This window comes from Corylus avellana, chromosome 7 (genome assembly GCF_965113065.1).
Source record: "Corylus avellana chromosome 7, dhCorAvel1.hap1.2, whole genome shotgun sequence".
NCBI classification, from domain to species: domain Eukaryota; kingdom Viridiplantae; phylum Streptophyta; class Magnoliopsida; order Fagales; family Betulaceae; genus Corylus; species Corylus avellana.
Window position 1 is genome coordinate 11,476,822 of NC_142496.1, and position 24,988 is coordinate 11,501,809.

Below are 24,988 nucleotides of genomic sequence, written 5' to 3' on the forward strand. Positions count from 1 at the left end.
TCATAGATAGATTGAGGACATATTGCCAATAAAGTCAGACATCACGCAGCTATTGCTTAACTAATGTCAAAAGTAATATTTAAGCAGAACATTCCCCCGCACAGGCATGTCCACTGTGGAATTGGGTGCAATAATTTTTACCATACACAAAGCAATCGAACTGTACATATTCACATGGCAATCACATTTCAATAAATTCAAGTGAGAAGGGGCAAACACTTTATCATGAAACTACAATGCAGTGCACGTGTTCAGGATTTTAACAAACCAAGAGCACATCCACAACTCTCAAAGCATGCTCTTAAGCTACTAGTATAAATAAAGTCAAGGAGGAATTACACAGCAATTAAAACATATTATATAATCCTTAAAAACAGTATTTAAGGAATAATAATTACCTCAGGGTGCACAATTCCAGAAGTTCCTATTTGCTTCCCTTTGTAAATGATGCTAGCTTGTGTTCCCCGAAGAAACTCAGGTTCCTTCAAGAGATATCAAGACAGGTGTATATCATCACCAAGCACTAATACATAGCAAATAAACCGCAATGGGCAGGAGGGGAAGAAAATCCTTACATCTGAAGGCTTTAGATAGTATGATGTATTGTCATCAGGTGGAACAAGCCCAATCACTTGCATGATTCTTTCCACCAAGCCATGAATTATCTGCAAATCATAAGATGATAGGTAAAAAACTGGAACCACTTACCAAGCAACACATGAATGATCATCTTCTTTTTTTAAAGAGAATTTTTTGGATAAATATTCTTTTCTTTTCTTTTCTTTTTTTGGCATAAGCCAACAGTTCTTGGATCAAATGACATTTCCTCATCCCATAAGTAAATAGGTAGAGGATAAAGTCCCATGTTTAATTCTGTGTAACTTGTGTTTATCTATCAAAAAGATTGTTAAATAATGAAAAATGTTTATAAAAAGAGGAGAAACCTCATGTGTACATCCTTTATAAATAAAATTCCCCTATATAATTAGAGAACTAGGTTTAAATATCAATAAAATCTACAAAAGAAGGAAGAAAAAAAAAAAGGCGTTGATAAAAGCAGTAGACTACTCATATAAGGATGACCAGAAGAAAGATTGAAGCTTAAAAGTAGGCATCTCGACACAATTGAAAGAGCAATTATTCCTCTCGGCAGCATCCATGTAAAAGCCAAAGAGGGACAATTTTCCAAACGCAACTGCTTTCATTCTGCCCAAACAATCCTCTATAACTTGTACGCATCAACCACTTTTTGAAGTGTTAAAATAATGATCAAGTGATTTAACTCTTCTTATCAACATAAGATTTTAGGATAATTGATAATTTAACATGGTATCAAAGCCAAAGGTTTTGGAATCGAACCTTGACAACGTCAATTCACTCCCATTTAAATTAAATATTCTACGTGTTGAACTTCACCTATTAAAAAAGAGTTTGAGCTCATACATGAGGAGAAGTGTTAAAGTAATGATTAAGTGATTAAATTTAATAACTAAGTGATTAAATTTATCTCTTCCTACCGGTTTAAGCTTTTGGGATAATTTACTCGATACATTTTTTTTCTTTTATCCTTCTTTTTTGACAAGTAGTGAACTAGTAAAAGTGGAGGGGTCAAGAGAACAAGCCATACATGGGGAGACTGCAAGGCTTACTTTTTACCTTACCATAGATTACACTATTCATCCAATGTCCTAATGCCTTGTCATCTCTCTTTTTTTTTTTTAGGGGGCGGGGGGGTAGTGGGAAGAGGGTTTGTTTAGCATTTGCATCTAAATTTGTCGTGTTGAGTTGATTATCATAAGTAGGCATGATCTAGTGATTTGAATGGTTTGACAATAGCAACAGGGGTAAAATGGGTCTAGACATGTCTACAAACTTTTGAGATTTTTCTAGTACCAAAGCAGATTGTTAGCTAAATCATATTCTTGATTTTGGAAAGTGGCTTGACCAATACTCCGTTTAAACACTCAAAATTTGTGTTCAAACAGAGTCTTGATGATCAACAACACTACAAATTAAAATCTATAAATTACAACTAAAGCAAGTTGTCAAACAATATATGGAAACAAACTATGATGAGTTATAAAAGATAAAATGGTGTGAGACTAACTCTTTCTCACAACTTGATATTGAACATGATAACCAAATTGAGTACAATGAGATGAATGTACCTCATATCCTGCAGTAGCACCACAATATAGAGCAGCAAGTTGGCGACGATTTGTTGCACCCACATCTTTTGTCTCATCCAACAGCACTACGTCACCCACTTCAAAAATCTAGAGGCAAAATTATAAAAGGGGGAACTTTCCAAAAATTACAAAACGTGAATGCAGGGAAAATATTAGATGCGTAATAAAATACAAAAAATTAAGCCTATAAATATAAATACTGACAACAGAGATCATCGTTCAAAATCCATAAATAGCGTGCAGAGAGAGAGAGAGAGAGAGAGAGAGAGAGAGAGAGAGAGAGAGCTTATTGAAAAAGTTTTCCCATGAGTTCCATCTCTCCTGTGCAACAAAGCCGTAAAATAGAGACCAAAAATAAAAGATAACTATCAAAAGATGTCATAGATTTAATCTGCAAGAAAAATCACTATAAATAATTTAATACTAATCTATTAATTGAAGGTATTAACTAATGAAAGATGCGACCCTTTTTTGGAGAAACTTCACTTAACCCCCCCAACTTTCATCACTTTTGCAATTACCCCAATAAAGTTCAAAAACTCTCAATTTAATAGATCAAACTTCTAATTTTTTGCAATGTCACCCCTCTGCTAGCTTTTACCGTAAATCCTGTCAAAATTCTCAAAATACCTCAATTTTTTATAAAAATAAAATATAAAAAATTGCAAAGATTCAAGTGCGGGTATTTTTGAAGATTTCATTAAATCTTAACCAACGTTTGAATCCTTCCATTTTTTTTTTTTTCAAAAACAAATGGAGGGAATTTTAGTAATTTTGACAGGATTTAACGGAAAAACCTAACAGGTGGGTGACATAGCAAAAAATTGGAAGTTTGATACATTAAATAGATAGTTTTTAACTTTCGGGGTAATTGCAAAAATGACGGAAGTTCAAAGGGCATAAGTGAAGTTTCTCTTTCTTTTTTTTAATAAAAAAAACTAATGTTTTCTCTTTTTTTTTAAAAAATAAATAAATAAATAAGTAATCGAGATATTATTAAAAGCGTAAAGCACTCCACGTACACAGGAAGTATACAAAAGCAACCACCTAAATTTTTTTTGAAAAGCCTTTCCCATGCAACAAATACACAAAATAGAGCAAAATTAAAAGATAACTATAGAAAGACATCATAGCCTTAAATCTGCAAGAAAAATCACTAGAAATAATTTAATTCCAATCTATTAATTGAAGAATGAAAGATGTGGCCTAATAATATATTTTTTATAACAAATGTTTCCTCTTTCCTTTATTTTTATTTTTGCATTTTTTTTATGAGTAATCAAGATATCATTAAAAGTGTAAGGCGCCCCCAAGTACACAAGAAGTATACAAGAGAAGCCACCTAACTAGTAGTAGCAAAAAAAAACAAACAAAAAAATCATCTTTGATCTGACCTGATAATATTACCACCCTTACTTCAATAAAGAACCTAGAAACCCTAGTTACCAATATAAAGAAAACACCAATCATTTTAACACCCCTAAATTGAACAATTACTTCTACTGGCCACCTATGATATTGGTCTAAGATGCATATGGTTCTAACTTTGAGTGATGCTCTCTTCTCTCTCTTCTCTCTATTCCAACCTCGCCTGATTTTAGGCGCGTAGGTGGCGCGTGGTTACTGGTTGGGGGTCTAGTTTTTTGTTGGTGATCTAGGGAGCGGTATGGCTACTTCGAGAAAGTGGAATGTGGAGTCCAAAACTTTCGAATTTCTGATTAAGAGTGGGGTTTCAGGGGTGAGAATATTCGAAAGAGGCAATAGGAAACAAAAAACCATCTTCTTGCACAAGGATGAGGTGGTGTGGTTGGCACGAATTGTTGAGGACCTGGTGGCAGTGGATTCCTCAGAGGTTTTTTGGGACCAATCCAGAGCAAGGTATCCACGGATAATTGCACAGAAATGTGCTAACAGACATGGGAGGTTCCTGACAATTGAAGAATTTGATGGGAGGCATAGGAGTGGCTCGGTCTTTATACCAGAAGGACGTCATGGTTAAGGATGGAAACGTCTCATTACGGAGGTGCACTTCGCCAAGCTTTCCTTGTGTGAGCCTAGGGAGGTTAGGGAAGTTATTAAGAAAAATGATGTAGGGGGGAGAAGGAGGAGCTACGCGGAAGTTATGGGGTCATCGCTGCAGAGGACAGAGGACTGCTTCGATACCTTCACTGAGCCAATTGCCAGGGTCCCAAGGTGGTTGAAGGAGGTTTCTATAGGGAAGAATAAGCAAGACCAGCTTTCGGATACTCAGGAGGAGGGTCTGCTTGAGTCCCTAGCCGCAGGGAGGTCGGACAGGGGCGGTATGGAGGGTCTGAAGATGAATCAGAGTTTGTATGGGGAGGGAACGAGCAATCCAAAGGCAGGGGAGACACTGGGTCTTCTCGGCGGAGCTCCGGGGAGCAGGTTTCCGGTTCAGGCGAGCAGGTTGATCACCACGACGAGCCTGCCAGTCTCGGTTTGCGGAGCTGATCAGGCGAAGGGACGGGAGGGGGCAGGTAGCCCTGTCGTGCAAGCCTGGTTTCGTGTTAAAGAAGACTTAATTAATGCAAAGGAGACGTTGGTAAGACTGAGAGGCGAGGTGGACGTGGGGCTCGACAGATTGGAGAGGACTATCAGTTTTGTGGAAGGCCTGAGTGCTCTACCTAGGCCTGGGGGTTCGGGAGCTTATGGGCTAGCAGGAGGGGAAATAGCCCAGCCCAGGAAGGTCTTCTGGGGTAGGCCCAACCATGGTAAGAGATACCATCCGGTTAAGACTTATTTCAGGAGAAAAGCTGTTCGGCCCGTGGAGCAAGGGGAGGCCTCGAAGGGTGGTGCGAAGCTGGTGGACATGCCGGAGTGTTCGTCGGGTGGACTTCTCGCTCCGGTGGACCTCGCCGGTAGTCCCGAGATTAGGCCGATGTCTCGCGACAGGGTGCTCCATGCCGGGTCTATCGCGCAAACTGGCGCTTCGTCTCCGGCAGAGGCGCCGACAGAGGTCGTGTCCAGTGATCAAGTTTCGGCGCCTCCGGCCGGTGAGCTGGACTGTTTGAAGGGAGACCCAAAGTCTTTGGTGGGTGTCGCCGGTATCTACGCCCATTCTGTGGAGAGGTTGTTGTCCTGCGACAGGGAGGTTGCTTCGGCCCTGGAGTTAGCAACCACTTCTCCGGCAGAGGTGCCGACTAAGGAAGATGTGTTCAGTGAGGGGGCGGCGAGTCCGACAAGGGTCGACACATTGGGTGATACAGCTAAGGCGGACTCCTTGGCTGAGTTTACAGTGTCGATGGCTTCCCCGATGAAGTGGCAGGGGCCTCTATCCACTCTGGAGAAGGGGCTGGTCGACCAAGGTGATCGTAAGGGGGTCTTGGGGGTCGCTGTTTCTGGGATTCTGGGTAAGCCCCCCAGCAGTGGGGTGTCTCCGGAACTCTCTGGGCCTGCTACCAGTGTCGGTGAGAAGGTTGGTTTGGGAGGGTGTCAGGGTGATTCTGGGAAGGGTCTTCTGGGTAAGGAGATGGGGTGTGGCATATCACAGGCGGATAATATGGTTGGAGCTCCTACAGAAGAGGTGAGTTCTAGCAATCAAGAGTCTTTTGTCCCAGATTCTATTCAGGAGACACAATTGGAGGTGCAGGAGAAATTTTTTATCATTCAGGCTTGTAAGGAAGTTGGCCTAACTTGTGATGGTGAGGAAGGTAAGCTTGAGGAGACCATTGGGGGGCTTATGGCTGACAACAGAGGCAAAGAAGTGGAGAGGGCAGTGGGCACTCCTATTGTCAAAAAAGGCAAGAGGGAGCTTATTAATTTGCAGTCCTCTGTAAATTTTCTGGAGCATTCATCAAGGGAAAGAAATAAGGGGAGGGTCAGTCGAGTTAAATCATGAAGCTGAAAATTCTTTCATGGAATGTGAGAGGTTTGAATGAGAGGGATAAAAGGTTGAGGGTTAGAAATTTGCTTAGAAGTTGGAAGGCTGATGTTGTTTGTTTCCAAGAGACTAAGATGGAGTTCTTTTCGTATAATTTAGTGAGGAGCTTATGGGGTTGCCCGTATGTGGAGTGGTGTTTTGTTCCTTCCATTGGGGCTTCGGGGGGTATATTGCTCATGTGGGACAAGAGAGCTGTGGAGAAGGTAGATATAGCGTTGGGAAGGCATGTGGCGGCTTGTTCTTTCAAGAATATTGAGGATGGTTTCGAGTGGGCGTTTGCGGGGGTTTATGGACCTAACAGAGCTATTGCTAGGCGTTTACTTTGGGAGGAATTGGCAGGGATTATGAGTTGCTGGGACGTCCCGTGGTGTATTGGTGGGGACTTCAATGTCACTCTTTATTCTAGTGAAAGGTCTAGGGGAGCTCATTCTCGGTCGGCTATGAGGAATTTTGGCGAATTCATCTCGGATCAGGGCCTCATGGACCTTCCCTTAGTGGGGGGTATTTCTACTTGGTCAAACAATAATTCTTGGTCTAGGCTTGATCGCTTTCTTGTGACCCCGGATTGGGAAGTCCGCCACCCGGACTTGCGCCAAAAGAGGTTGCTTCGGGTTTGTTCCGATCATGCTCCTATTATTTTGGATTGTAGCTCTCATGAGGGTGGTAAAAGGCCTTTCAAGTTTGAGAATATGTGGCTTAGAGTGGAGGGATTTGTGGACAAAGTGCGCAACTGGTGGGACTCGTATCATTTTCAGGGTACGCCGAGTTTCATCCTTTCAAAGAAGTTGCAAGCTCTAAAGTGGGATTTAAGGAGATGGAATACGCAAGATTTTGGCAATGTGGGGGTTCGGATCAAGGATCGTATGGAAGATCTCAAAGCTATAGATAGGGTGGAGGAAGAAAGAGGGTTATCCGCGGAAGAGATTGAGAAGAAAAAGGTGCTCGCTAGGGAGTTAGAAATCTCTCTCCTCCAAGAAGAAATTAGTTGGAGACAAAAATCAAGAATCCGTTGGTTGAAAGAGGGCGACAAGTGTACAAAATTCTTCCATCGGATCGCTAATGCCAACCGTAGACAGAACTATATTGAGTCTTTGAACATTCATGGAACTACTACCTCTAATCAAGAGGCTATTAGTATTCATATTACTCGCTTTTATGAGTCTCTTTTCACAGAGACCCTAAGTTGGAGACCAAGGTTGGACAATCTTCAATTTGATAGGTTGGAGGAGGAAGAGTCTTCTAGCCTAGAAGTTTCTTTTGAGGAGAGGGAGGTGTGGGAGGTGGTCAAAAAAATGGATAGGGACAAGGCTCCAGGCCCGGATGGTTTTTCTATGGCTTTCTTTCAGGATTGTTGGGAGGTGATCAAAAAGGACGTCATGGCTGTTTTTGGGGAGTTCTATGATCGAGGTAAGTTCGAAAAAAGCCTCAATGCTACTTTCATTGCTCTCATTCCGAAGTCGCATGGGGCTTCCGATTTGAAGGACTCCCGTCCTATTAGTCTTGTGGGAGGGATTTATAAGATAATTGCGAAGGTCTTAGCCAACAGAATGCGGGGAGTCATGAACCGAGTCATATCCAATCCGCAAAACGCTTTTGTCAAAGGTAGACATATTTTGGATTCGGTGCTTATTGCCAATGAATGCCTGGACAGCCGTCTCAGATCCGGGGACCCCGGCCTCTTGTGTAAGTTGGATATGGAGAAGGCTTACGATCATATGAACTGGAAGTTTCTACTCTATCTATTAAGGTGTGGATTCGGCGACAAATGGTGCTCTTGGATTGAGCATTGCATCTCGTCCGTGCGGTTCTCGGTGTTGATCAATGGTTCGCCCTCCGGTTTCTTTGTGAGCTCGCGTGGGGTTAGACAAGGTGACCCTCTATCGCCTTTTTTGTTTATCTTGGTCATGGAGGCTTTTAGTAGGATGATTAATGCCTCCATCAGTAGGGGTTTCATCAATGGGTTCTATGTGGGTGCCAGGGAGCATGAGCGGGTGTCGATCTCCCACCTTCTTTTTGCCGACGATACTTTGGTGTTTTGTAGGGCAGAACCGGAACATGTTAGATTTATTAAAGCTCTCAGTATAGGCTTTGAGGCGGTTTCCGGGCTAAAGATTAATCGGGCCAAGTCTGTTTTGGTCCCAGTCGGAGATTCAGTTGAGACGGATGAGCTGGCCGGCGTCTTGGGCTGTGGCATTAGCTCGCTTCCCTTGAAGTATTTGGGTCTTCCGTTAGGGGCTTCCTTTAAGCAGTTGGCTGTTTGGGATGATATGGTGGAGAAAATTGCTAGAAGGTTGGCCTCGTGGAAGCGTTCTTATTTGTCCAAGGGGGCGAGGCTCACTCTCATCAAGAGCACCTTATCCAACTTGCCCACCTATCTTTTGTCCCTGTTTCCCATTCCTATCTCCGTGGCGAACCGTATTGAGAAGATTCAACGGGATTTTTTATGGGGAGGTTTCAAGGATGAACCCAAATTCCATTTGGTCAGTTGGCACGAGGTTTGCTCTCCGATTTCTGAGGGAGGTCTAGGGATTCGGAGCTTGCGCCTTTTCAACCAAGCCCTCTTGGGGAAATGGTTATGGAGATTTGCAAATGAAGAAGAAGCTTGGTGGAGAAGTATCTTGGTGGCTAAGTATGGGGTGGTTTGGGGTGGTTGGCGTTCAAATGTTCCTCGTGGAACGCATGGGGTGGGGCTATGGAAATACATTTGTGGGGTTTGGAGGTCGTTTCGGTGCCACTTCAGATTAGTTCCCGGTTTGGGGGGGAAGGTCAAATTTTGGGAGGATTGTTGGTGTGGCGAGACGCCCCTCAAAGATGCTTTTCCGGGCCTTTTTAATATAGCTCGCAACAAGGATGCCTCCATTGCGGACATCCGGGAGTGTGTAAATGGGATGGTGCACTGGAACGTTACTTTTACCCGTAGTATCCATGATTGGGAGGAGTTGGCCTTAGCCTCTTTCTTCTCACTCTTGTATTCGTCTCCGATCCGGGGGGAAGGGGTTGACCGTATGTGGTGGATTCCTTCAAGGAAAGAGAAGTTTGAGGTCCGCACTTTCTACAGGAGGCTTGCCCTTAAGGAGCCTAATCAGTTCCCTTGGAGAAGGATTTGGCGTACTAAGGCTCCTTTGCGAGTGGCGTTTTTTGCTTGGTCGGCCGCTCTTGGGAAATCTCTCACTCTGGATAATGTTCGGAAGAGAGGTATTGTTGTGGTTAATCGTTGTTGCATGTGTGAGGTGGATGGGGAGTCTGTGGATCATCTCTTCCTTCATTGTGGGGTCGCGCGCAAGTTGTGGGAGGTCATCTTCTCCCGCTTTAACTTGAGTTGGGTTATGCCTAGAAGCGTCATGGAGATGTTTGCCAGTTGGTGGGCGGGAGGTAGAACTAGTAGTGCGGTGGTTTGGAAGATGGCTCCCTTGTGTCTTCTATGGTGTCTTTGGAAGGAAAGGAATGCGAGATGCTTCGAGGATTTGTCGAGGAACCTAGAGGATCTTATTCACTTCTTTTTGTACACTTTATTCACATGGACAGCAGGATGGCTTGCTCCTTTAGTGATTGATTTTTCTGATTTTCTCTTTTTGTTCTCTTCTTCTTTCTCCCCTACTTAGTCGCTCTCTTGTATACTTCCTGTGTACTAGGGTTGCGCCCCTCTGCGCTCTTAATGCATTATTACTTATCAAAAAATGATTCTGAAAAAACTATAAGCTATCTAGCATGTTCACCAAAAAATAAATAAATTGATTACACCAAAAAGAGGGTAACGCCCCAACAGGTGGAGTTATTGGAGAGTTAAAAGGCCAGTTTGGTAGTCACCGCAATTTGGAAGCCTAGAAGATGGCCCCACTTTGTGAGATGTGCTGCATCTAGAGAGAACATAATTCCCGCTCTTCTAATTTCTGGATTTTTTTGAAATTTGTGTTTTTTTTTCTCCCCCTAAGTGAGTGTCTGTGTCTCTTGCATATACTCAGTGTACTTGGGTTGTGCCTCTTTATGCTTTCTAATGAGATTGAATTACTTATAAAAAAAAAATCTTAAATTCAATCCAAAAATTCACAAATGTTCTAATTATTAATGACACAATGAAACAACATAAGCCTACATGAGAGCACTACAACTAAGAATAATGACCCAACTGAATTAAATACTGTGCACACCTCAGACATAGTAAACCTATATCCTCATAACTCTACCAATATAATAGAAGATAAATATTATTATCTAACAACAGAAACACAGGCATACTGACCCACAGAAAAATATATGGTCTATTGAAGAACTACATTGTACCTTTATGGGCTTTGGATGGGCTTTGTTCTGTCCAACAGTTTTCAATATACCAGACATAAGACTGGTACGAGCAGTCTGTGGAAATGGAGGAATGTGTCAAAATTCCAGAAAAATAAACAGACAAAAAAAAATTAATAATATTTTTTTTTCTTTCTAACTAATCTTCAGAAAATAAATAGAGAAAACAAAAAGAATAATTTTTTTTTTTTTTTAAATTTTTAATTTTTTATATAAGTAATCGAGATTTTATTAAACGTGTAAGGTGTCTCTCATGCACACAAAAAGTATATAAGAGAAGCCAACTAACTAGCAGAGGCAAAAATAATAAGAAAAGTATGGTAACTAATCACACAGGAAAAACATAAGCTGATGTCCAAAGATACAAAGTGTTCAAAAATAAAGACTTCATCTCTTCCAAAGTTCTTTTCTAACACATGCATCATGTGTTATTTATTTTTTATTTTATTTTTTATGTTTAGCTAGCACATTAGAAATCTCAAGAGAATGACATGAGATAAGAATAAGAACAGCCAGCTAAAATCACATAAACTAAGAGGGAGCAAATCTTCACCTTAGAAATGTAGGTAGACAAAATACCAAGCCTAGACACACACTTCAAGGAAAAAAACATATGCATGCACTTCAATGACAAGATGGAAATACATGGGGGTGCAAATCAGGAGAGCAACTTCAATAGCAACTTATTGAGACACGGACCATCTTGCTAACCAAACAACTTAATTCTGCTTACACACCATTCATTACTAAGTTGGCATGAACTACTCCTTATTCAATTCATGCATGTCGTGCATGTGATGAATCATAAATATTGTATTGGTTGGGCATAGAAAACCATGCCACACAAAAAGAAAAATGTTTCCAAATAAAATGTTAAAACTCTAATTTGAAGAGTTGTGTGGAAAGGTTAGCTACCAGCCCCAATTAGCTTTGTTCGTATGGAATGCATAAATAGCACGATAGATTCGTGGAACAATATACTACTGCTGAAACATGGAACAATTGAAATCTTAGATCAAAACATTATACATGGATGATAAGAACTGCCCAAACAAGAATTCTTGAACTGCAACCAACCAGAGCTATTACTCTCTACATCAAAAAATTACCATTAAGGAAAGATGTAAATCCATTGGAAACTCACATCCAATGGTGAGTTTAACAAAAGATGATGTAAAGATAAGCAATTTTTATCAAGAAAAGTATCAATCTTATATGAATTTTGTGCTTCAATATAGTAAATAAAGGTCTGATGTAGAACTGAAGGAACAGCTAAACAATCAACAATAGGTGACACAAACAGTTAAAAAAACAAAAAGGGAAAAGGGAAGAAATATGACAAAAATATAGCAGGCTTATAAAAGAAATGTAGGAGTTCATGAAATGTGTTTTTAAGTCTTCATTCAAAACAAAGAGAGAATAAAAAGAATAATTCTAAAAACAGAAAAGGAGAACCTTTCAAAAAGACGTAAGAGAAAGTGAACATGTCAAAGAGAGAGAGAGACTCAAGGACAAACTCAAGAGAACCTAAACTGAGTAAGGAAACATATAAAATGAAAAAAGATAATAGTTGAAAACGAAGAAACAAATTGACAGGAGTTACAACAATCATATACAAGGAACAAATCCTTCCATAAAATTACCAATAAGAGGGAAAACAAAAAAAAAAAAAATCCCACAGTCAAGAGTATAAAGATTCAGGATACAAACCTCATTTTCAGAGGAACGAGGATTTTCAATAATTACTGCAGTTGATTCGTCGTCTTCATGATTTAACATTGCAAAATTATCACCAAGCGAGCACAAAATGAATGACAAGACTTCTGTAAACCCACACATTGCCATCTAATAGGAAAATAGAAAAGAACAAAACTTAAACAAATAGAATGCAGTAGAAATAGTATAGACAGAATAGAAGTAATAATCAAAAAAAAAGTTGCAACAATCAGCTTTTTTCACTTGAATATACATATGAGGATCCTCTGCTCTATACCTCCAATCTGATAAGATGACTAAACTCTTCCAAGCGCAGTGGCTTCAAAGTCACAGCCCTTCCCTTTGAAATATTGTAACCCTTAGCCACTGCAATATCCTTAATATTGTTGTAGCCATAAGCAATAGCAACATCCTAAGCAATAAAAAAAACATTCGCTGTCAATAAAAATACAAGTGTGACAATCAAAACATGTTCGGTGAAGAAAGGCAAATTAGTAAAATGACCAGGCTTAGTACTATCAATACCTCCATAACATCACATGGATGAAGAACATCACTTCTAGCAGGGGGTACAGATACATTAATAGTGGAGTTATCACCTGATACAGACTGCTCAGCACGCAATTGCATCCGATTTAACAAACTAGTGACCTGAAGGATAGATAAATACAGTGAGAAGCCAATGCTAAAAAAAATAAAAATAAAAAAGAAAAGAAAAGAAAAAAAAAACAGCCCAGCCATTACATATGCTTCAGTTACTTTCACTAAAATAAACAAATATAAAGTGTCTACATTGCAACTTGATAGCCTACGTATAAGACCGCTAATCTAATTCTATGTTTGAAGGGAGAGTGGTGGCCTAATAGGGTGGGAGGAAGAAGAGAGGGGGCAAGAGTCCCTGTGCGATTAGGGGGGATGTGAATGGAGAGGATAAATCCCATGGACCCCACCATTTCCAATCCATCTACAATTGGACAGATTGGAAGGCAGGAGGGGTGAGAGCCTTTCTTTACTTTTTTTGATAATAAATCGAGATATCATTAAAAGCGTGAGGCGCCCCAAGTTTCTTTTCTAGAAAAACGGAAAAGCGTGATATGAGGGAATAAATTTTGGTCTTATCCTCATCCAGCATTTCCCTTGCATCATTCCTTCTCCTGTTAACCAAACAACATGCAGGAGAGGTGGACAGCTCTCTCTTTCCTCCTCCCCCTCTCCACCCTTTCTACTTCTTCACTGCTACCAAAATAGTTAGCCATTTCAAAGGAAGAATTTTATTATTAATTATATGTTGATCAGTTGTACAAACTGGCAGTTATAGGAAACAATTACTGAGAAGAATATAAAATGAAAAATCAGAGACAGTGAACCAAGTTAATGTTACTGGGATTGTATATACCGACATAAGCTTGGTTTATTAGTCCAAGTCTATATCTCTTAGTATCCACATTATTAAAAGTCACAGTTCTAACAAAAAGGAAGGAGTTCAAGAGTCTATAAACATAACCCCCTAGTACTCAAACAAAAAAGAATATGATTTTTTAAAGTACAAAAATTGACTTTGAATAGTGAATTTTAAGTATTATGGTTTGTTCAAGGCATTATTGCCCCGTGGTTCCAAGTCTATATCTCTTGGTATCCACATTATTAAAAGTCACAGTTCTAACAAAAAGGAAGGAGTTCAAGAGTCTATAAACATAACCCCCTAGTACTCAAACAAAAAAGAACATGATTTTTTAAAGTACAAAAATTGACTTTGAATGGTGAATTTTAAGTATTATGGTTTGTTCAAGGCATTATTGCCCTGTGCTTCTTTCCTCTACTGCCTTTTTTTCTTCTCACTTAGCCTACACCTTCCTTCTTTCAATATCTTCACCTATTCCAGAAATTTCAATTCACAACCAGATTCAGCTTTCCACTTATCCTACTCCTAATTTCAAACTTTTGACACTTCAAACTTTATATATATATATATATATATATATATATATATATATAAGTAAAAATTTATATATCAAAAGCGCAGAGGGGCGCAACCCATATAAACGAGAAGTATAAAAAAGAGCGCCTAAGAGAGAGAGAAATGAAAAAGGAAATCAGAAAAACTAATTACTAAAGGAGCTAGCCAAGCGGCCGTCCAAGAGTAAAGAGTAAAGAAGAAAAGATGAGTCAGATCCTCTATAGTCCTAGTAGAGTTCTCAAAACATCTAGCATTTCTTTCAATCCATATACACCACATAAGACATAGAGGGATCATCTTCCAAACTACCGCGCTTCAAGCACGACCTCCCGACCACCAGCAATAGAACAAATCCCTCACTCTGCAAGGCATAACCCAATGCAACCCAAACCGACTGAAAATAGTGTGCCAAAGAGTTCTTGCGGTTTCGCAATGGAGAAGAAGATGATCTACTGACTCTCCTGATTTTTTGCACATACAACACCACTCCACCACCATAAGGTTCCTCTTCCGCAGATTATCATGAGTCAAAATTTTGCCTAGAGCCGCAGTCCACCCAAAAAAAGCCACTCGCAAAGGCACCTTAGTGCGCCAAATACTCTTCCAAGGAAACATCTCATGGTCAAAATTAGACAAGGCTTTGAAGAGCGACTTAACCTCGAACTTGCCTTTCCTAGACGGGGCCCAGCAAATGCGATCCACCGTACCTACAGAGATCTTGCACGAGTACAACCAATCAAAAAAAGGAGCAACCAAATCCATCTCCCAGTCCTGAACAGGTCACACAAAAATGACATTCCACTCTATAACCCCACTCCTCCAAGTAAAATTGTCCTTCACCCAAGCTTCTTTGTGTCTAGCGATGATGAACAAAGATGAGAAGTCTTGCTTCAAAGGAATTTCCCCACACCAAATATCATGCCAGAAACGAACTTGTGAACCCACCCATACCTCAAACCGACAACCTTTGGCAAAGGAACTCCAACCTTGACGAATATGCTTCCATACACCCACACCATGAGAACCCGAAACCTCCTTCATGCACCACCCGCCTTCCTGTTCTTCGTACTTGGCTTTGATAACCTTGCACCAAAAAGCCTCACTCTCATTCGCATATCTCCAAAGCCATTTCCCCAAGAGAGCTTGATTAAACTGATGCAACTTTCGAATACCAAGACCACCGTAGTGCAAGGGACGACAAACTTGATCCCACTTTACAAGATGCAACTTAGCCTCATCTCCCATTCCTCCCCACAAGAAATCTCTTTGGACTTTCTCAAGCCTTTTAGCTACACTCATGGGAATCAGAAACAAAGACAAGAAGTAAGTCAGAAGATTAGACAACGTACTCTTGATGAGAGTTAAACGGCCTCCTTTAGAGAGGTACATCCTCTTCCAACCTGCCATTTGACGCTCCATCTTCTCAATCACATCATTCCACATAACCGTGTCCTTATACGGCGCCCCAAGAGGGAGACCCAAATACTTCATAGGCAAATCGGCAACACTACACCCAAGGATATTAGCTAACACTCCAATGTTCTCCACCTCTCCGATAGCCACAATTTTAGACTTTCCAAGATTAACTCTCAAACCCGAAACAGCTTCAAAACATAAAAGAATGAAGCGCACATACCGGATTTGCTCGAGAGAAGCTTCACAAAAAATCAAGGTATCGTTAGCAAATAAGGAGTAAGAGACCTCCAAATCTGAGACAACCCTATCTCCCACCGAGAAGCCTGTCAAAAGTCCTTGAGCAACCGTAGCATTCACCATCTTACTCAACGCCTCCATAACAAGCACAAAAAGCAACGGAGAAAGGGGATCCCCTTGCCGAATTCCCCTCGAACTGCTAAAGAACCCTTCCGGAGAGCCATTCACTAGAATGGAAAATCTTACCGACGTAATACACCGCTCTATCCAAGCCTTCCACCTCTCCCCAAAACCACACCTATGCAGCAAGTACAAAATAAAGTCCCAATTTACATGATCGTACGCCTTTTTCCAGGTCCAACTTACAAATAACACCTGGCACCCCTTGCTTCATGCGACTATCCACACATTCGTTTGCAATAAGAACCGAATCTAGGATTTGTCGGCCCCCTATGAAAGCATTTTGAGAGTAGGAAATAACCTTGCCCAAGACAGTTCTCAACCTAAAGGCGAGAACCTTAGAAACACTTCCACACGATAAGATGCCATTAATACGAAGCACTTCCACACGATTGTACCTGCGATGAAAGTTCGCCATCTTGTAAAAGAAACGAGTATTTTGGTCCCCCTCCTTGAGCCACAAAGTTCTCGATTTCTGGCGCCAGTGAATCTCTTCACACACCAAAGTGTTCTCCAAAACTTTCAACATATCCGCCTTTCGAGTCTTTTCCTCTTGATCTAGCCCTCTCGACTCTGCCAATTCATCCAACTCTTGAATACCTCCCATCAACTCCTCCTTTTTCCTCCCAATATCGCCAAACACCTCCTCATTCCATTTTTTCAAATCTATTTTGAGGGATTTCAATTTATTAGCTAGCACATAGCTAGGTAAACCCTCGAAAGAATAAGATCCCCACCAAGAGCTAACCTTGTCGAGAAAACCTTCGGCTTTGAGCCACATGTTCTCAAATTTGAAATATTTTTTACCTCCGCAATGAACCCCACAATCCAAAGAAATAGGGAAATGATCGAAGAACATGTGTTGAAGTCTTTTTTTTTTTGATAAGTAATGATGATATATAAAAAAAGCGCAGAGGGGCGCAACCCATAAACACGGGAAGTATACACAGAGAGCGCCTAGGAGGGAGAAAAATGAAAAAGAAACTCAGAGAAACTAATCACTAAAGGAGTAAGCCAAGCGGCCGTCCAAGAGTAAAGAGTAAAGAAGAAAAAATGAATCAATTCCTCTATGGTCCTAGTGGAATTATCAAAACATCTAGCATTTCTTTCATTCCAAATACACCACATAAGACATAGAGGAATCATCTTCCACACCACCGCGCTTCGAGCTCGTCCTCCCGCCCACCAAATAGCAAACAAGTCCCTCACCCGGCAAGGCATGACCCAATGCAACCCAAACCTCTGAAAAATCATGTGCCAAAGAGCACTTGCAAGCTCACAGTGAAGAAGAAGATGATCGACTGATTCTCCGTTCTTCTTACACATGCAACACCACTCCACTACCACTATGTTCCTCTTGCGCAACGTATCATGAGTCAAAATTTTCCCTAGGGCTGCAGTCCACCCGAAAAAAGCCACCCGCTGAGGCGCCTTAGTACGCCAGATGCTCTTCCAAGGAAACTCCTCTTTACTAGAAAAGGTCAAGGCCTTGTAGAACGACTTAACCTCGAACTTGCCTTGCTTGGACGAAGACCAACAAATACGATCTACACTGCCTAAAGAAACCTTGCAAGAATACAACCGCTCAAAGAAAGGAGAAACCAAATCCACCTCCCAATCTTGGACCGATCGTATGAAAATGACATTCCACTCAACAACCCCATTCCTCCCAATAAAATTATCCTTCACCCAAGCATCTTTGTGTCTGGCGATATTGAATAAGGACGGGAAAGCTTGCTTCAAAGAATTGTCCCCACACCAAATATCATGCCAGAAACGAACTTTCGATCCCTCCCCCACCTCAAACCGAATACCTTTGGCAAAGGAATTCCACCCATTCCGAATATGCTTCCAAAGACCCACACCATGAGAGCCCGAAGCATCCTTCGTGCACCACCCACCTTCTTGGTCTTCATACTTAGCTTCGATCACCTTACACCAAATAGCCCCATTCTCATTTGCGTATCTCCAAAGCCATTTCCCCAAAAGAGCTTGATTAAACTGGTGCAACTTCCGAATACCAAGACCCCCATAGCGAAGCGGGCTGCAAACTTGGTTCCAACTTACAAGATGCAACTTGGGCTCATCCCCAATTCCTCCCCATAAGAAATCTCTTTGGACTTTCTCAATCCTTTTAGCTACACTTGCCGGAATCGGAAACAGAGACAAAAAGTAAGTCGGAAGATTAGCCAAAGTGCTCTTAATGAGGGTTAAGCGACCTCCTTTAGAAAGATACATTCTCTTCCAACCTGCCAACTGACGCTCCATCTTTTCGATCACTTCATTCCACATAGCCGTATCCTTGTACGACGCCCCTAGAGGGAGACCCAAATACTTCATAGGCAAATCGGCAACACTACACCCAAGGATGTTAGCTAAAACCCCAATGTTCTCCACCTCACCAATGGCCACAATCTTTGATTTTCCCAGATTCACTCTCAAACCAGAAACAGCTTCAAAACATAAGAGAATGAGACGAACATACCGGATTTGCTCGATAGAGTCTTCACAAAAAATCAAGGTATCATCCGCAAATAAAGAGTGGGAGACCATCAACTCCGACAAGACCCTATTTCCCACCGAGAAACCCTTCAAAAGGCCTTGGTCAACCGTTGCATTCACCATCTTACTCAAAGCCTCCATGACCAAGACAAACAATAACGGTGAGAGAGGATCCCCTTGCCGGATTCCCCTCGAACTATTAAAGAACCCTTCCGGAGAACCATTCACAAGAATGGAGAATCTTACCGTCTTGATACACCACTCTATCCAAGCCCTCCACCTCTCGCCAAACCCACATCTATGCAGCAAATACAGAACAAAGTCCCAATTTACATGGTCATAGGCCTTTTCCAAGTCCAATTTACAAAGAACACCTGGCACCCCTGATTTCATGCGACTATCCACACATTCATTTGCAATGAGAACGGAATCTAGGATTTGCCGACCCCCAATAAAAGCGTTTTGAGAATAGGAGATGACCTTACCCAAAACAGTTTTCATCCTATTGGCAAGAACCTTAGACACAATCTTATACACTCCTCCCACCAGGCTAATGGGCCGAAAGTCCATCTCCACCGCATCCGCCTTCTTCGGAATCAAGGAAATAAAAGTTGCATTCAAGCTCTTCACCAATTGACGCCTACGATAGAACTCTGCAAAAACCGCCATAACGTCTTGTTTAATAACACCCCAGCAAGCTTGAAAAAAAGCCATGGAAAAGCCATCTGGGCCCGGAGCCTTATCACCATCCATGCCTTTTACCACCTCCCAAACCTCCTTTTCCTCAAAATCTCTTTCTAACCACCTACTATCCTCCTCTTCGATGGTCAAAAACTGCTGGTTATCCATTCTAGGGCGCCAAGTGCTTTGTTCCGAATAAAGGCTTTGGTAAAACTGCACTATGTGATCTTTCACCTCAACTGGATCACCTGATAACACGCCATTAATACGAAGCACTTCCACACTATTGTACCTTCGATGAGAGTTCGCCATCTTGTGGAAAAAACGAGTATTTCGATCCCCCTCCTTGAGCCACAAAGCTCTCGATTTTTGGCGCCAATGAATTTCTTCACATAACAATGTATTCTCCAAATCTTTCAACTTGTCCACCTTCCGGATTTTCTCCTCCTGATCTAAACCTCTCGATTCTGCCAGCTCATCCAACTCCTGGATATCTCCCAACAACTCCTTTTTTTTCCTCCCAATATCCCCAAAGACCTCCTCATTCCACTTTTTCAAGTCCACTTTAAGGGCTTTTAGTTTATTAGCTAGCACAAAACTAGGCAAACCCTCAAACGAATATGACCCCCACCAAGAAGCAACCTTATCAACGAAGCCCTCTGCCTTAAGCCACATATTTTCAAATTTAAAACTCTTCTTACCTCCACAAGGAGTCCCACAGTCCAATAATAAAGGAAAGTGATCCGAGAGCAGGCGTTGAAGTCTCCTTTGTGATACTGCTGGGTAGTGGTCCTCCCAATCCGAAGAAAGCAAGAACCGATCAATCCTCGACCAACTCTCATCTTCTTGATTATTGGACCAAGTAAATTGACCCCCCACCATCGGAATATCCACCATATTATTCTCTGAGATGAACTCTAAGAAATCCATCATGCCCGAAGAGAAATAAGAACCATTGGTGCGCTCACTGGGAAAGCGAACACTGTTAAAATCCCCGCCCAAACACCAAGGGACCTCCCACACCCTCATCAAACCAGCCAATTCTTCCCAAAGAGCCCTTCTCTCCAAATCCTCATTCGGCCCATACACTCCCCCAAACGCCCAAACCCATCTATCCTCTACATTTTGAAAGGAGCACGCCAAAGTGAAATGTCCCACACACTCCTCCTTACACTCCACTACCCTCCTATCCCACATCATTAGCATCCCCCCCGACGCACCGTTAGAACCTTTATACTTCCACCCCACATGCTGACCTCCCCAAAGACTATGAATCACCTCTCTGGAGATGGTCTCCATCTTCGTCTCAATCAAACACACTACATCTACTTTCCATTCCTTTAAAAGACCCCTAATGCGCAATCTTTTTTTGAGGGCATTCAACCCTCTCACATTCCAAACTACTATATTAAGCTTCATGATCCACCAAAACGACCCCTCTCATCTTCCTCAATCTCTTCAAGTCCTTTGAGTGCAGGAACACAGGCAGAAGCACCTCCCAAATCCGAATTGTACTGGATTCTAGAAGCTTCTATAGCATTGAATAATGCCTCCAATTCCTCCTTTTTCCCCTCATCGGAAACACCAATTTTTGGGCAAAATTTGAGGCATTTTCCAACTACCCAGCTGGATGAGATCGAGTCTGACCCTAACTCCTCCAAAACTGCAGCTTCAGCAACTTTGTCCCCATCCATGCCTGAATCAGACTCAAAAAACTCCAAAACCGATGATCGATCCAGTCTTTTTTGCCCAAATTGAGTCAATGGGCCCAAACTCTCTTCCACCCCCCGACAATCCTGCTGAACCCATTCCCCCGCAGCCATCCCAGACTTCTGGCAAGAGGGACTCCCCCTCAAAAGCTGACGATTGGCCCAACACATACCTTCCCCAGCCTCTCCGGTCTCCCTAGGCCTCTCCGGCGCCTTCTGGAGTTCCTCCAACGACGGAAGGGTCTCCGGCACCCTCTGAGATTTTTCCGGCGACAGACCCATGGGCCCCTTAAACTGTCCAGACGTCGCAGTTGAGGGTCCTAGTGGACCCACCGATGTCTCATCCCCTCTCTGCGGCCCATTCTTCCTCCTCCTATATGTTAACAAGGTTGACTCGTTGCCGGAGGACTGGGTCTTCTTCACCGGACTTACGGGCTCCAACTCTATGGTTCGCTCTTCTGCCCGGAAAATACCAGCACCCCCCACAGACTTGCCGCTTATCTCCCTGGGAATCCCTCCTGTCGCTGACCCATTCCCCCCTCCGCCTGAGAAAGTCGCCGGAGTATCCATGGGAAGATGCGGGTCTCTCGGGTTTACCTTAAGGACCTCCGAGGATGCCACTACTGGATAGCTTGGTCCAGTTTTAAGTGGGCTAGAGCCTGAGCCCACGACTCCTTTGGGCTTAAAAATCATTTTCTTCCTGACCTTCAGTCTACTTGTTCCTCCCGTTCCAGTTTTCTTCTTCCCTTTCACTTCTGTCTTCCCCAGACCACCACAAGTCTTATTATCTGGCCCAAGCCCATTAAGCTCCATCTGTTTAAACACCCTATCAATCCTGGTCATCCCCACGTCACATTCCCTCTTCAGACGTTTCAGCAGTTCCTTCACGTTGAGGAGCTCGATGCCTACCTGCCCAGCATGGTGCCCCATCCCCTCCCGTCCCTTCACGCAATCAGAACCTGACAACGCTACCATCTGTTCCGCCGACCTTGCTGTAACTCTCGCCGGAGCTGAAGACGAGACCTCCACGCACCCTTCGTCCTTCGCCCCAAGCTGTCCATTCGCTCCCTGGTTTTGCACAGACTTCGCCGGCCAGAAAAACTTCGTCGGGACCTCCCCCAGAGCCTCCCTGAACCATCGCCGAAACTTTGGCCTTCGGACCAAACGTGTTCTTACCATAGCTCTGAACCTTCTGCTCCATAGGTCCTCGCCGACTCTGGACCTGGCCGAAACTACCTCCTTTCTGGAATTCCTTCGTCTGCAATCTCACTGTTTCGGCATAACTTCTCTGGTTCTTAACGTCGTTGTCCCCCTTTTCACCCTTATCTCCCCTAAACTCCCTGCATTCACTGATCACTCGATGACCACGAAGAAAAGAGGAAGCTGCTTGCATTTCTTTAAAGAAGCGATCCCACCCAAACCCACGTCGACCTTCAGGGATGATGATTGAGCCGCATCTCTTTCTTCCATCGAATTCCTCCACTGTCAGGAAGTATCCATGCCTATTTGAGCTCTTCTGTGCAATAATTCTGGGGTATCCAGCTCTAGATTGATCCCAGAATACCTCAGAGCTCTTCACTGCCACCAAATCATCCGCTACTTTCACCAACCAGGCTAACTCATCCTTTTTAAGAAAGATGGACCTTTTGATTCTGTAGCTCCTTTCAAAAATTCTCACTCCTGATGCCCCTTCCTTGATCAACACCTCAAACTCCTTGGACTCCACCATCCACCTCCTCGGTCCAGCCATGACACAAACTAACACTAGCTCCAACCACCCTACACGCGCCCTCACGCGCCGCCACAGCACTCTCACAGCACTCTCACAGGCATTATCATGCCATTTTCATGCCAAACTTCATAAAGAGGCAATATCTCATCTTCCCGCGGTAACTTCTCAATTCTATTGGCCAAAAGCTTAACAATTCTTTGGAGGCGTTAAAAAACAAATAGAAGACACCATAGGTCCAGAACCAATAACCAGACAACTAAACTAGAATATAGAAGTCCAAATGTGTTGAAGTCTTCTTTGTGACATTGCTAGGAAATGATCTTTCCCAATCCGAGGAAAGCAAGAACCGGTCTATTCTAGACCAGGTCTCATTTTCTTGATTATTGGACCAAGTAAATTGTCCCCCCATCATCGGAAAGTCCACCAAATTGTTCTCCGAGATGAAGTCCGAAAAGTCCATCATGCCCGCAGAGTAATAAGAAGCACTAAAGCGCTCACTAGGAAAACAAACAATATTAAAATCCCCACCAAAACACCAAGGAACCTCCCACACATTCATCAAACCAGCCAACTCTTCCCAAAGGACCCTCCTCTCTACATCCTCATTCGGACCATAAACCTCTCCAAACACCCAAACCCAGTTGTCCTCCACATTTTGAAAAGAGCATGCCAAGGTGAACTGCCCCACACACTCCTCCTTACACTCCACCACCCTCCTATCCCACATCATTAACATTCCCCCCGACAAACCATTAGACCCTTTATACTTCCACCCCACATGTTTACCACCCCAACGACTGTGAACCACCTCCCGGGAGATAGTCTCCATCTTGGTCTCAATCAAACAAACTATATCTGCTTTCCACTCCTTCAACAGACCCCTAATACGCAACCTTTTTTTGAGGGCATTCAACCCTCTCACGTTCCATGCTACGATGTTAAGCTTCATGATCCACCAGTTTGACGCTTCCCACAACCCCTACCTTGCAAAGAGATCGTCTGGCCCCTGTCAACAAGAATAGCACTACCTGAAAAGTCCCCCAAATCAGAGTCAAACTGCTTCCTGGCATCTTCAATAGACTTGAACAGAGCTACCAACTCCTCCTTTTTCCCCTCATCTGAAACACCAATTTTTGGGCAAAAATTGAGACAACTTTCTACTACCCATTTAGGAGAACACTTTTCTGATTCGAGTTCCTCCAAACCGATAGTTGCTGAGATACTGTCCTCCTCCCTATTTGCCCCAGTCCCAATTCCAATATCTTTCTGTCCACTATGAACTGACTGAGACAGATTCGTAGCCTCCCCCCAACATACCCCTGTCAACATCCCAGAGATCCGACGAGGTGAAAAGGCCACCGGAGATTGATCTAAGGCAGAGCCCATGTCCTCAACGGCATTGCCTATCTCCACAGAGCACTCTGGCAAACCCCCACCAGCATCTCCAATCATCATATGGCGCTCCGGCACCTTCTGCATAGTTTCTGGCCACAACCCCAGTATTCCTTTTGCCTGCCCAAAGCCGAAGAGGCTTCTAGCTTCCAGCAAGCCCATCATTGCGGCTTTCCACCTCTGCGGCCCACGTTTCCTCCTCCTATAAGTCATCATCGCTTTTTCTTTTCCGGTGGACTGTGCCTCTCTCGCTGGACTTATAGAATCCTTGCCACCAGTGTTGACGACCGCCTTTGAAACTTCTTCAGCCGCTAACCCAACCCCCTTGACCTCTGATGAGACCTTTGCGGCCATTGGCGATGGGATTGCCAACCTATCTGAGTCAAAGCGCACGCTATACGTGAACTTCTCTTTCTTCATCGATGCCATCTCTTCTGAGCAAGCTTCTCCTAATGGACCATCAAGTCCTGGGTTATTAAAACCCATACCCGAACCCACCGCTCCTTTAGGTTTAAAGACCGAAGTCTTCTTCACCCTCCACCATTTTTTGGGCTTTATAAGTTTTCTTTTCAGCCCAGACCCCTTTATCCCTTTCGAAGCAGGCTTTCCCTGACCCACTGGGTTTTTGTCACCCTGCCCAAGCCCAAGCCCACTGCCCTCCGTAGTCTTGAGCGCCATGTCGATCTGTGACAACCCCACGTCACAATCTTGTGCAGACGCTTCAACAGCTCCCTGAATTTGAGGAGCTTGAGACTTACCTTGGAGTAGGTCTGCCCAACAGCATGGTGCCCCTTCCCCCCTGTCCCGTCATGCGATCCGAAGCAGTCATCGAGACCTGCGATGTCACCGGCATTTGTGAGTTACTCGCCAAAGCGCTAAACGAACACCCCATGCGACCATCCTCCATTGCGCCTCGTCTTCCAAATTCTGCAGGTGCTTGAACGTACCTTGCCGGACATAAAATCCTCGTCGGAATCACCCCGGGATCACCGCAAGCCCTCTCCGAGTCAATGGTCTTCGTCGAAACAAAAACTTTCCTGCCAAATTCATGGGTTTTCTGTCCCATATGACCAGAAGTAG

The 24,988-nt window shown here is 43.1% G+C and overlaps 1 protein-coding gene across 2 annotated transcripts in view; it reads right to left on the reverse strand.

The window, feature by feature from the left end:
* Window positions 1-24,988, reverse strand: part of LOC132183765 (phenylalanine--tRNA ligase beta subunit, cytoplasmic) — a 51,948-nt gene that overhangs the window by 2,865 nt on the left and 24,095 nt on the right. Inside the window, exons 12-18 of one of the 2 annotated variants that reach the window (XM_088518105.1) lie at window positions 12,628-12,753; window positions 12,380-12,514; window positions 12,097-12,231; window positions 10,369-10,443; window positions 2,169-2,276; window positions 576-665; window positions 399-482 (exon numbers count right to left, since the gene is read on the reverse strand). In XM_088518105.1, the coding sequence (XP_088374231.1) occupies window positions 399-482; window positions 576-665; window positions 2,169-2,276; window positions 10,369-10,443; window positions 12,097-12,231; window positions 12,380-12,514; window positions 12,628-12,753 (753 nt within the window). The other variant, XM_088518106.1, reaches the window with a different exon arrangement.